Raw genomic sequence first — 13687 nt, 5'->3', positions numbered from 1 at the left:
CGCCAGGCGCCACATGGCCCGGCCTGGCCTGGGGCATGTTGCACGCTGACTAGAGACTTTGGCGCAGTCAAGATGTTGCCATTTTCCATGTCTGTTGCAGCTTTAATGGCTTCATATTTCCTACAAAATTAGAGAAGTTACTTTTGCTAACATTGCCAGTTGGCCACTCGACGCTTTGTTGGGCCCCTCCCCAAAAAAAGACCCCACAAGCACTTTCAGGTTGTGTCTTTGTGCAAGTTTCTGTTGCAAGTTGCTCGCAGTTCGCTGCTCATTATGTGCCGCACACTCTCACACGCACAGAACAACAACAAGGAAAACACAGTGTCTACTCCATTAAATTGTAATTTTTGGCAACATTTTGGTTTGCATAAATCTTGGCCTGTGCTGTAGACACTTGTAGTAGAGGTTGCCTGGTTCCTGGTTGCTTGTTCCTGGTCCCAGGTCCCTGGTGTCCTTGTGCCGCACGCGCACAAACAAAACATTTGCTCATGTTTCAAGTTTATTAAAAAGTACTCAACATATTATGGTTACTTAAACTATTAAAATAACAATGCTCAGTCGCCCATTCTCTGTTTCTCTGACTGTCTGGATGACATGCCCTGGAGAGATCTTAGTGTTGCCTTTTGGCTGCCTGCTGCAGATAATGTGTAAATAATTTGAATGCAGACAATGAGCTGCCGCTGCTGCTGCTGTTGTTGATTGTGACTGCATTGTGACCCATTAGATGTGTGAGTATTTCAATCACAATGTCCGCTGTTTAAATTGCTCGTCTCTTGGCTTTAATTACTAGACTAGAAATTGACGACCACGCCGACCCACAAAAAAGAAAGCACATTGAGGCTAATGGCAGGCCACGTACAATATAAATCCATTTAAAGTGCACATTTGCATATGTCAAGTGTGAATGGAGCAGCTCAACAACGACAACGGCAACGACACCTCTGCCAACGTTCCACGCCTCGCTGCTGGCATTGCCCACTTTTGTTGATGCGTATTAAAAACACTCTCAAATACTTGAAACCCCGGCAATGCCGCCATCCAAGCTCCGCTCTCCGCTCTCCACTCTGTTCTCTTCTCCTCTTACTGCACAGCAGCATTGCTAATTACGTAGGAAGAATTTTCATTACGTGGGCGGAGCCAGTCAACAGAAAGGCCAGGCCAGGCCAGACCAGGGCAGACTGGCAGGAAACACTTGAGTGCAACGTAATGAAATCTTAGGCTGTCGTTTGCTAGGGTCGCCTCCTAATGGGAGTGCAAAATTTATTAGAAAATATTTACAGAGCACTTCAAAAATTGTGTGCGCCTCAAAGTAGGCAATGCCATTAAAGTGCAGCACTCGCCACTCGTCACTCTCACTCGCCGTTTCACGCACTACTCGCCGGTTAAGAGTACACCGTTTTAAGTCTTAAAGAAAGTGCTAATAAATCGTTGACAGTGCGACTTCAATGGAGTGACACACTGGTTTTCCCTTTTCTTTTGTGTGTTTAGGTAGTGAAATTTAAAGTATTGCCTCTTTACTTTTTGTTTTAAATTTACAGTATACATCGCAAATTTATTTATTGTCTATTTATTGAAAGGAAATCTTGAAATATATAGCCTATACGCAGTTGTCATAGATATTTAATTTAATTATTTATTACTTTTCACTAAACCAACTCGCTAATAACTACTCCTCAGATTGAGTTCTTATTTTACTTTCATCTTCTGCCGGCGCTTTAAATATATAAATAGAATATAAGTCTTCTAATTCACAGTTTGTTGTATGGAGATGTTGCTATTTTTTAACAGTCACTCGTTACTATAGATGACATCAACTCGCTGCAGTCATTTGAGTAATTGTAATCGACATATAATTTGAATATTTTTTTTATGGGTTTTAGATCCTTTTTAAAAATGTTTCTAATCCAACTTGCTAATAGCAACTAATTTTCTACTAATTCTACTCGCTACTTTCAACTTAATTGTTTCAACTTTAAAGAAAAAGCTCAGCATTTTCCATGAGCCTATAAAACTTTGACAATGCAATTGCAACCGCGTGACATCCCCTGATAACCCTTTCCAATCCCTCTTCTTTCTCTCTAGGTGTATATGTATGTATGTCCCTATATGTTTGCTCTCTATCTCTTTATTTGTGTGCGGTTGAACATTAGTGGTCATAGCTGTTGTTGTTGTTGTTGTTGCCGTGTCGTGTCGTGTCCAGTTTGTTGCTGTTGGTTTTGCGGTTTTTAGGCAACTTATTTGTTTTGTGACACTATCGCAGTTCGTTGTTCTTATCGCCTCTCTGCCACCCAGGGGAGCCGCCGTCGCTGTCGCAATAGAACTCGACCTCTACACGACGGTTTCCTCGTCGTTGTCGTTGTCGTCCGCTACATTGACACATGACCAGGAGAACAGGAGCATTACATGCCATCCCTGAACCCATTTCAAACTGTCCCATTGTTTGTCACGCTGCAGTTGTTATGCTTTTTGTTCCACCTGTTTCACTCGAATTCATTTGTTTGCTTTTTGTTGCCGACTTCAATTTATTTTATGGTCAATTCTGGTTGCTCTGCCTCCATGACCAAAAAACTTTTCTAATGAGCCTCATACGGATTTTGGTACATGCTGTTTTCTCTGCCGGATGTGCCACAATAAGCATACGTAATTGTATGCACGACTCTTTTGTTTCCGTTCAACAATTGTGATTGTTGTCAATTCAACTTTAAGAGCACACTTGAGCATATACATTTCTACGATTAAGAGTGTAATGAAGAACAATAAGCAGTTCGAGATGATAATAGCTTTTTTTTATGAACATCCATAGCAAAAATCGATAAATAAATCATGATTATTATGCTTGCATTATTTATATTTTATTCCATTAAAAATGACAATGTTCGTAACTTGTTCAACCGCGGCGATTGAGTCTACCTCTGCGTAGACGTACTAGACGTCTTGTACCAGTTGAACCACTTGTATTATCGCTGCGAGATCTGCGAACAACGGTTCTGCAACCTCTTGATCGTTCACGAAGACGCAATCTCAAGCGGCGACGATCAGCTCTCAAGCGAGCAATTCTTCTCAACAAGCGTCTTCTTTCGGCTGCCGTAAATGTGGTTGTGCTCGTGCTTGAGCTTGAGCTTGAGCTTGTGGTACTGCTAGCGGTAGTAGTAGTGGTAGCTGGTGCTGTGGTCGTGGTGGCGGTTGATGAGCTGCTGGAAGTAGGACTGGTTGAAGACGAACTGCTGGTAGGACTTGTAGAAGAGCTGGCTGCCGGAGTAGAAGAAGAACTTGTTGGACTTGTTGACGAACTGGATGTCGGGCTGGTTGAGGCGGCAGGCGCTGTGGCGCATCTTGCAACGATCGGGCCGCTGACAAGAGCAAAAACTAAAACCAAGGCAAAGCGCATTTTTAAGTTTCTTAATGATTGGATTGAGAAAGATGGCTGGCTTATATACCAGAATACGATACTCATCGAAATGAAAAATTGTGCTATAACCAGCTGTTTCAATAGGGAATTTCCCAGATTCCATAGTTTGCTACGTTGATCTATTGACCAAATCCCAAAGATAATAATATAATTTGAGAGCTATTTATTGAATTTGTTTACTCAGTGGAGAAGTGCTAGAATGGTAGATTTCTACTCCCTCTATTTTTGTGCTGAAGTGTGGTTATTAATATTGCGTTGGTTTAATTTATTTACAAAGCAAATATTTGAAAACATATGTTGCGCATATTTTAAATATTCCGCAATTAAAAGAAGACCAAATGTTCAAGCAGATGCTAAGGTAATAGTTAAATCATTGACATCCAATGGAAAAAGAAGCATTGCCGATTTCAGGTATAAACTCGAATAGTAATAAATTTCACACTAACATTTGTCTAGAAAAAAAGTCCGCCACACTAACATATTACGTATACGTAGATTACATTAATTTTGAAACTATGTCTACGGAAATTAATTGAAATGATATAAACAGTTTTTAGTACATGTATCATATACGTATATCTATTAAAAAGGTATGTATATACATACATTTGAGTCATGAGATTTATAATAATAAATTGAATTATCACGTATACGTATTACTTAGATGGCTTTTATTTTACTATATACTACTCGACCAATGAAGTCTTGCTGCTGAAAACGTATTTAAGCGTTTTTTTGTTCTATTTTAAAGATACCTTTGGACTCATCTATATGAGTATATAGTAAAACAATTAAATTGTGCTTGATCTATTAGCATTTTATTCAAATCAATGTGCTTTTTTTAAATCTTAGACTTCCGTCTAGGTTCTTCAGCCACGACGAACGATCCTTCTTGTGACCACTACTTCAGCCTTCTTCTTCACAACGGTGCGAGGTTCGACGACCTTGACTACAACTACACGACGTTTTGCATTTGCTGCCTCCTTCTTGCGTTCTTTCACGAGTTCAAGAATTTCCAAAAGCTTAAGTCTTTCAGCCTCTGTTGATGCAGTCGAGGTGCTGTTAGACGAAGTAGTGCTGTTAGACGAAGTGGATGTCGATGTACTAGGATCTGTAGTGGACGTCGAAGTTGTAGGAGTTGAAGTGGTCGGCGATGTACTAGGATCTGAAGTGGACGTCGAAGTAGTAGGAGTTGAAGTGGTCGGGGAAGGATCTGAAGTGGTCGGCGAAGGATCTGAAGAGGTCGGATCTGCACTACCTGTAGGATCCGAGGTGGCGCATCGAACAACGACCAGGCAGCCGACGAAAGCGATCACTAGTGCCAATGTAAAACGCATGGTTAAGCTTCTTAATGATTAGATTGTGAAAGTTACAAGCCTTTTATAGCAGAATGCCTTGATATTTTACGTAATACGGTCCCAACTGTTTATGAATATAACCAGTTGTTTCAATAGCGACTTTTTGTTCGATTTTATGTAATGCTATATCTCAGTCATTAAGTTGCGTTGTTGATCTTTTGGCCAACTCCCAATTTGGACAAATTGCAAAACAGATATTTATATTTATAGTTTATTTATTTTGGGAACTTTTCGTTCTTGAATCGTTTCTATTGGTTACAGATTGGTTTATTTGCCTTAGTGATATTATTTTATAAAACAAAAGGCATGAGCCAAGTGCCAAATAAGTTCGCACACTTCAATGGATGGAATGTGCTGATGGTGTTGTTAATGAAAACATGTGGAAAAACGTAGTAATTGTACTTTTAAATCTTGGTCTACTGACTAACTTTATTCATTAAAGGCGCATCAAATAAACAATTCAGAATAAAATATTTTCTTTTACATTCTGTGTCGAACGTCGATGTGAAGTTCATTGTAAACCTGAATAAAAAACCCAAAACAATTATTTGATTTTCCACAAGTATTAAAAAATACCAAATAATGGAATCACACGACCGACACAAGATTTTCTAGCAATATAATAATATTTCCATTATTAGACTTTTTTCCCGTTGTTTAAAATTTTTGTTCTGTCATTTAAAAACATTTCTAGTCTGAAGTGGACATTAGAACTTGTTGGCAAAAATAATTCAATGGGATAGTGTGACCATATTGTATAAGAACCGAAAGCGTTGGGATTGATTGCGAATATTGTGAATGGCAATTTCTTCAAACAGATAGATCTCAATATTCGAGCTGCCAAAGAATTAATAACCGAACATAAGGAAAATACCTTTTCATTCATACAAAACATCTAGTACGAGAACTCACAAAAAATTCTCTTCTGCTTCGTAGTGATCTATGTATCCTTAGCGATTATAGCAAACAACAGTTTAATGGAACTATCAATTACTATTAATTTTAAGAGATGGTCGTTTATTGTCAGGCTTAGTCAATTTATTAAAAGAGTTGAGCTTGTGGCTTTGAGGAAATTTTATAAATTAAAAATAATTGATAGGCGTTACACAGAAATTTAACATCGCTATATATTTTTGTAATTTTTTGATTACAAGGAGTCTTTGACTTTAAGAGTATTCTCCTCAATCATAAAGCCACTTCGCTATATACCATACTAGCTTTTCATAGCTGGATTGTAAGAGCTGTTGATTTGTTGCGAATCTGGGTCTTTAGCGTCGATTCTGAGTTTTCCAGCGAGAAATTATGTTTAATAGACGACGTCTTTCCACCACTGTAAATGTGTTTCTGGTGCTAGAACTGAAGTATTTCAGGGCTAACGAGACTTCTCGTTAAAGGGCTGATGGAAAGATTGGTAGACGATATAGTTGATACCATTCAAAGGGTTAGCAGTATGACCATATTTTGGGAGAACCAAAAGCTATGGGATTTGTGGCGAATATTGTGAATGGCATTTATCCAACAAAGAGATCCGAATATTTAAGCTGCCAAAAGCTAATAACCGAACACAAGGAAAACAGCGAAGTAGCTTTATGATTCAGAAATATGCTTTTAAAGTCTAGGACTCCATCTAATCGAAATATATAAAATATCATTATAATATCGTTTTATAAATTGTCTATGGCAGGAATTTTTAAATAAAAAAAATGCTTCAATATGGGTTTGCTTCAGATTTGCGACATTGATGTCAGATATTGTTAATCATCTAAAGCGTGCTGAGCATAGCATGAAATAGACGAAAAACTTACTCAATTTATTTAATTCAATTTACACACATATCATCTAGATTTATTGATTCCATAAGAATTTGTAGTAAAACTATTTAATTATGCTTGTATTGCAATATTATCGTTTAATTCAATTTCGTTCCAGGTCTACTAACCGCGGTGAAAACGATTGTTAATAATGACACCGATGTGAAGTCGACCCTTAAGTAAAGGACGTGGGGATTCCGAAACAGTGGTTTCTGAGGAAGTGGAGTTCAAAGAAGTAGAGTTGCTGGACAGATCCGATGATGAGGCGGAGGAAGTATCCGAGGAGGTGGTGTCCGCGCATCTAGCAACGACCAGGCAGCTGACGAGAGCGATGAATAAAGCCAATGTAAAACGCATGGTTAAGTTTCTAAATGATTAGATTATGAAAGGTTTAAGCTATTTATAGAAAAATTACCTGATCTTTTTCTTAAAAAAGTCTCAATTATACATAAATATAACCAGTTGTTTCAATAGCGACTTTGTGTCTGTCGTCCAACTCCCAATTTGAGAGAAGCACAAAACAGATCTTTATATTTATATTTGCGTTAGAGGCTATTAGCTAGTGGAAAGTTTCTATTATTAAGCGACAGCCCGGCTTGTTAGCATAAGTGAATTTATTTTGAAAACAATAAGCATAAAGCAAAGTGTTATACTAATTGTATTTATGGAAGAGTTTGCAGACTCCAAAGGAAATATGTCCAGTTTACGTTGTTAATGTATACAAGGAGAAGAATATAATAATTAAATAGAAAAAAAGAGTTTTAAAACTACTGACTAAATATATTCATCCATAGCGCATCAACTCAATTATTGAATTTGATTCAGATTAAAATACTTAGGTTCATGGCGTCATGAAATTAAAACATAATTGATAACAGTCAGATCTGTACGCATCCCACAAATTATCAAACAACTTAATTGATGAGAACAGTCAAAATAATTTCCGATATGTCGATTACCTTCAAAAAGTGTTTTAGCCTTACGCCAAAACTTTTACGCGAACACAAAGAAAAAAAAAAAATAATAATAAAGATTATAACGTGATTAAGTAGTGTGTTTTCAAATTTTATTTACCTGGAGTTAAAATAATATTCTTTGATTTTGAGAACATTGTTCTTGAATTTAAAGAATTTGCGAGTTTTCTTTGCTAGATGCTTAATACATTCGTAATTGTAAGCACAAGTACATATAATGTGTCTATCCCCATAATTCTAATTTTATTAACAATTCAACTTCTAGAGCTTGTTCGAGGTACTTTCCTACAAAAATTTAAGAGTGTAAAGAGGTACTACATTCATCAGATTAGAATGTTGTAATATAATCTAAGATTATCTATAGCAATGCATAAACCAACAAAAATTTTTAACCGCTTGTACTGCTAGAAGAAAAGTTCTTGTGGATGGGCTGGAGCAAGGACTAATGGAAGAACTGGATGACGGAGTGCTTAAAAAACTGGATACCAGAGTACTTGTTGAGCTAGATGACAGAGTGCTCGATGAACTTGATGCCGAAGTGCTTGAAGAGCTGGATGTAGAGGTGCTCGGAGGCGGTACGATCCGTTGTGGACAACGATTAGACTGCTAATGTAGCAAGGCAAATAGAATAATTTGTTTGCTATTTAAGTGCTAAAATGCCGGAAATCTATTGTGTTTTTGTATTTGTGTTGAAGTGTGGATTTTTTGTGCGTAGCTTAAATATTTTTAGAAAGAAAATATGTATTTTAATTCATATGTTGCGCATGTTGCGAATATTCCTCAATTAAAAGAGGACTAATTTTAAAGTAGGTGCTGAGTTAATTATACACTAAAAGTGAAACTTGAAGCATCTCCGTATTTAGGTGTAGTAATAAGACCCTTTACATTATTAGAATTGTCAAAATCGATATCATCAATGAAGTCATGGCCAACTGTTCACCCGTTCATATGCGGAGTTTTCATTATGTTATGAACCTATCAACAGAAAAAAATAGATACCGAATTTGTGTACATGCTTAAATAGAAATTCATCCAGGATGAGTTTAGTTCAAATAATTAAATATCGTATTACATATGTATGTATATGCATAGAATTGTTGATCGAAGTTTGTCTTTTTGTGCTCACCAACCAAAGAATAAAAGTGTGTGCGAATAGGAAATGTATGTATGTATGTATGTATCAGGCATAAGACGCCAACTCCGTCCCTAAAAAATGTATGCATATATTCTACATCAGAGTCAACAGTCGAGACAATATAGCCATGACCGTATGAACACCTACATACTAGGAGACTGGTAATTAAATAATGTCTATGATTATATCACTTAATAAACAACATACAATTATTATGCTTGCATTATTTATATTTTATTAATTTTAAATTATGTTTGTTGAGTGGTTTCACTCGATATTTCAACCACGGCGATTGGCCCTGTTTGCGCGTTGGCGTTGACGCCTATTAGCCGCAGTGTTGCGCCTTCTTCGGATCGCGGCTGCACGAGCTCTAGACTTACGAAGCTCATTTCTCAATCGGCGACGTTCGGCTCTCAAGCGCCTAATTCTTTCGCGAAGTCTTTCGGCTTCCTCTGAATCAGTAGTAGTGCTGGAACTGCTGTCGGAAGGAGTAGTTGTGGAAGTAGTCGATGATGGGCTGCTGGAAGGACTAGTCGAAGTAGTTGTTGATGGACTGGTGGAAGTACTGGTGGAAGGACTAGTAGAAGTACTAGTGGTAGGACTAGTGGAAGGACTAGTAGTTGGACTGGTGGAAGGACTAGTAGAAGTACTAGTGGTAGGACTAGTGGAAGGACTAGTCGTTGGACTGGTGGAAGGACTTGATGTTGGAGTTGTAGAAGCACTGGCTGCCGGGGTTGTTGTGGACGCGGTAGGCGTTGAGGCGCATCTAGCAACGATCGGGCCGCTGACGAGAGCAAAAACTAAAACGAAGGCAAAGCGCATTGTTAAGCTTATTAATAATTGAATTGAAGAAGTTGGCAGACTTATATAGCGAAATTCGGCGTATTTTTAAAAGAAAGATGTCACGATAATCACAATAAAACCTATTGTGTTCTATATAATGAAATTGTTTACTTAGTGCTTACTTAGAGAAGAACTAAAATGGCAAATGGAAATCTTTTGTGTGATGTTATGTTTTGTCCGTGTTGAAATATGGATTTGTTTTGGGCGGCTTTTAGTTGTTTTGAAAGCAATTATTTAAAAACATATATTGCGCATGCTAGGAATTTTCCATAATTAAGAGAAGACTACATTTTAAAGTAGCTACTGAGTTTTAATTAACTATACACTTTATATTAAACATGAAGTACGCCGTATTCAGGTACTCGTATGATCGTAGAAATGTTTATCAAGGATTAACGGCTTTTATAAGCTTGTCGAAATCGATCATTTTTTTTTTAGATTGGCTGACGGCACTTCGGCCCACGCAAAAACAGAGAATAGCAAAGATATTTTTCGTACAACAATTATGACTACTGACTTTATGACTTCTGAACATGTGGTTGCAATCGGATAAAAACTTAAAAGTTATTGAAGAAATAATTGTCAATGAAGCCCTTAATTAAGTTGGTTGAAAATCTGCCATGCCGGCTCAGAACTGGTCACACTGCCTTAACCCACGAGCACCTACTAAAAGGAAAATCTAAGCCCAGATGCCCCAAGTGCGGGGGAGAATTATCAATGCAACACATATTAGATACCTGTCCGCAACTTATTAACACGAGGATCCGCCTATTTCGGCAAATGCAACCCACCTCTCTTCTTACCTTACCTACTCACAATAATGTTAAACTACTAATTAAATTCCTAGACATCACCAAATTATTAAACAACATATAAATTAACTGTCGAGTCGATGGCCTTAGTTGCTAGCACTCCCTTTCTTTTAGTTATTATATTATTCTGTATAATAATTAACATATAAATAAATAAATAAATATATTAAACATGAAGTACGCCGTATTCAGGTACTCGTATGATTGTAGAAATGTTTATCAAGGATTAATGGATTTTATAAGCTTGTCGAAATTGATCATTTTTTTTAGATTTGCTGACGGCACTTCGGCCCACGCTAAAACAGAGAATAGAAAAGATATTTTTGGCACAACAATTATGACTTCTGAAAATGTGGATGCAATCGGATAAAAACTTAAAAGTTATTGAAGAAATAATTGCCAATGAAGCCATTAATTAAGTTGGTTGAAAATCTGGTATATTAGAACATCTATGGTAAAGTTTTGTATATTTTTGGAAGACCAATTCTGTATATTTCAAAGATAATATAACCTTTGCACTATTAAAATTTAATTGAATATTGAATATAACGGATATCTCATGGTCAGCTCATTTGCCTGTTGCTTATAATTAAGATCGCACTTCTGGTAAACTAAGTTTTATATTCACATGTACTCTTAAAAGACTCCTCCAATGATGTAATATATTTATCGGCAGATAGTCATAATATTATGTAGATCGGTATAGCAATTGATTAAAAACAACAATAATTATGCTTGCATTATTAGTATATTTTATTAATATAATTTCATCTATATTGACTGCCCTTACTGAATCCCTCATCCACGGCGATTGCCGCAGCATTGCGCCTTCTTCAGATCGCGGCTGCACGAGCTCTTGATTTGCGTCATGCGGCGACGCTGAGCTTTCAGACGAGTATTTCCCTTAGGCGAAGTCTTTCGACTTCCGCTAAATCGTTTGTGGTACTGGAACTTTTTTTTTTTTTAGTTTTTCAAATAATTAGCTTCATTATTGAGTATCGAACCAGTACAGCAGGAAGAAAATAATACTATAACAACACAGATAAAAAATGTATTTATTTGGGCCAAACCTCATATTAGTTTAAGGAGTTTATGTGAAGTTTACGATTGGGTGCACTATGGAATGTACGTATACTGTTCTCTTTGCTCGAAGAGACATTTTGCTTCTTTTGATGAGTAGCCAGCGCAATTTCTGTAGCCTTTGGCCACAGTTCTTGGTGACAGTTTTTAAGTGTGGCGTAAAAGTGAGTCTCTTGTCTAGAACGATACCAAGATATTTGACAGAAGTAGGTTGTTCCAGTGTCACGCCTTCGAAGCGAATAGCTGGAGTGGTGGAGATTAATCTTTTCAGAGTAAAACATGGGTTTACTGTTTTTGTGGAATTGACCTTCAGATTCCACCTTCTGCACCAAGCTGCCAAGCTATCCAGGTATCCTTGGAGTCCGTTTGCAGCTTCTACTCGGCTTGGAGAGTTGTATAATACAGCAATGTCGTCCGCATAAGTTGCAATGAGAGCCTTGGAGGGATCTTCCATATATGCACCCATTGGGATGGGTAGGTCATAGGTGTATAAGGAGTACAGCAATGGTCCTAGAACACTACCCTGCGGGACTCCAGCTCTCATGTGGCATGTTGTAGAAAATGAGTCTCTAACTCTGACCTTGAATTCGCGTCTATCCATATACGATTTTAAAATTCCATAGAATGGAGAAGGTAGCAGCATTTTTATTTTACACAGAAGGCCATCGTGCCATACTCTGTCGAAGGCTTGTTGCATATAAAGACTGCGTTGCAGTACTCTAGGTCGTCAAACGCTTGTAGGATATGTTTTGACAGCCTGTGAATTTGTTCCACTGTACTGTGCCCTTCGCGAAAACCAAACTGGTGCTCCGGCCAGATGTGACGCTCTCTCATGACATCATAGAGTCTATTGGCAATAAGTCGTTGAAATACCTTCGATAACGATGGGAGTAGGCTTATTGACCGATAGGATTCTGTTTCAGCTTCAGGTTTGCGTGGTTTATGAATCATCACAATCGTAGCCATCTTCCACTGCTTTGGAAACACCTGCACTCTTAGCATGGCATTGAAAATGTTTGCAATAGAGAGGATAGCCTTCATTGGCAAAACCTTCAACGTGCGATGGCATATCCTATCTATGCCAGGTGCTTATTTGGTATTTAACGATTTGATGGCGTCACATATCTCTTCAGTTCTCAATGGCTTAATGGGAAGTGACAGAGCCGTCTGTAGATGGTGTTGCGTAATCCTGACCTGTTCCGTTGAAGCTGCATGAAGCTGTTTGGCTTCCCTTGTGAGGCTAACTCAAGGTGATCTGAATTATGGTCCCAGCTATGTTTTATATTTATCAGCAAATCAGGAATTCCATGATATAATGCAAAGTCAATGCAGGTAGGCGTGTGGTTGTCAACATATGGGCACCTTGTGGGCGATCCTGTAGCAAGAACTTTGGCTCCGCAGGCAGCAACGGCTTCTGAAAGTTTGCGTCCTTTGGGTGAGTTGTATGTGTCACCCCACATCCAGTGTCTAGCATTCCAGTCTCCGCCAATTAGATATCGTTGACCGCTAGCACGAAGTATGTCAATGAAGTCTCTAGCACTAACCTCCATATCTCCTAGTAGCAACTATAATTGTTGATATTTGAGTAGTATGTTAAGTGTCTCGATGGCTTGTAGGCGGGATAGAAAGCATATCCAAAGATTTTAACTGTCTGTCCTCGGTTGAGCTTAATTTCAGACAACAGACTAATGTCAACGTTATTGCTGTGCGCAGAGAGTTCAACCTCTTTGGCTTTTCCAGCTATGCCGTTGACATTCCAAATAAGAATCTTTAGTGGATTCATTGTGATTCTGGAACGTTAAACTGGAGCTGGGAGTTAAATTTACTTCCAGACCATTGACAAATCATGTTGGCCATGTCAAGCACCATTTTTTCCAGTCTTTCCAGGCGATCGTTGTCTTGTTTGCGTTGCTGTTCTTGCTCCTGTTTCTGCTGCTGTAGCCATAGAAAGAATTGCTGCTGTTGCTGTTGTTGCTGCCAATTTTGAAATTGTAGCTGCTGCTGCTGTAACAGTGTCTGAACAGTGTCAGCTGGCTCGCTCATAGCTTGTTGTTGCAGTATTTGTTTCGTTTGGAGATTATGGAGTCGACGCTGAGCAGGTCCGTCATTACTTCTAGTAACTACAGCATAAGAGAGACCACCGCTGGAAGTGCCAGGCTGTGATTGGCGTATGGTTGGGTGATGTTGTTGCGTCGCTTGACGCTTAGATCTTGTGCTAGGGCGAGCCTGTTGCAGCTTGGGATAATGCTCGAGAGGCCTAACGTT

At 38.3% G+C, this 13687-nt stretch overlaps 3 protein-coding genes across 3 annotated transcripts; all 3 read right to left on the bottom strand.

The window, feature by feature from the left end:
• Positions 1–2816: 2816 nt before the first annotated feature.
• Positions 2817–3389, bottom strand: LOC117569970 (protein new-glue 1-like). Its single transcript, XM_034251347.2, has one exon. It carries the CDS (start codon positions 3386–3388, stop codon positions 2888–2890), a length of 501 nt encoding a protein of 166 aa, XP_034107238.1. The 5' UTR covers position 3389; the 3' UTR covers positions 2817–2887.
• An 889-nt stretch (positions 3390–4278) lies between these two features.
• LOC117566522 (uncharacterized) lies at positions 4279–4746 on the bottom strand. Its single transcript, XM_034246062.1, has one exon. It carries the CDS (start codon positions 4744–4746, stop codon positions 4279–4281), a length of 468 nt encoding a protein of 155 aa, XP_034101953.1.
• Positions 4747–8966: 4220 nt separating this feature from the next.
• LOC117568752 (G8 domain-containing protein DDB_G0286311-like) lies at positions 8967–9509 on the bottom strand. The gene has a single exon (XM_034249578.2). The coding sequence runs from the start codon at positions 9507–9509 to the stop codon at positions 8967–8969; it is 543 nt and encodes a 180-aa protein (XP_034105469.1).
• Positions 9510–13687: the final 4178 nt, after the last annotated feature.

This window comes from Drosophila albomicans, chromosome 3 (genome assembly GCF_009650485.2).
Source record: "Drosophila albomicans strain 15112-1751.03 chromosome 3, ASM965048v2, whole genome shotgun sequence".
NCBI lineage: Eukaryota > Metazoa > Arthropoda > Insecta > Diptera > Drosophilidae > Drosophila > Drosophila albomicans.
The sequence above is the reverse complement of the archived record's forward strand: the minus strand, read 5'-3'. Positions and strand labels throughout refer to the sequence as shown.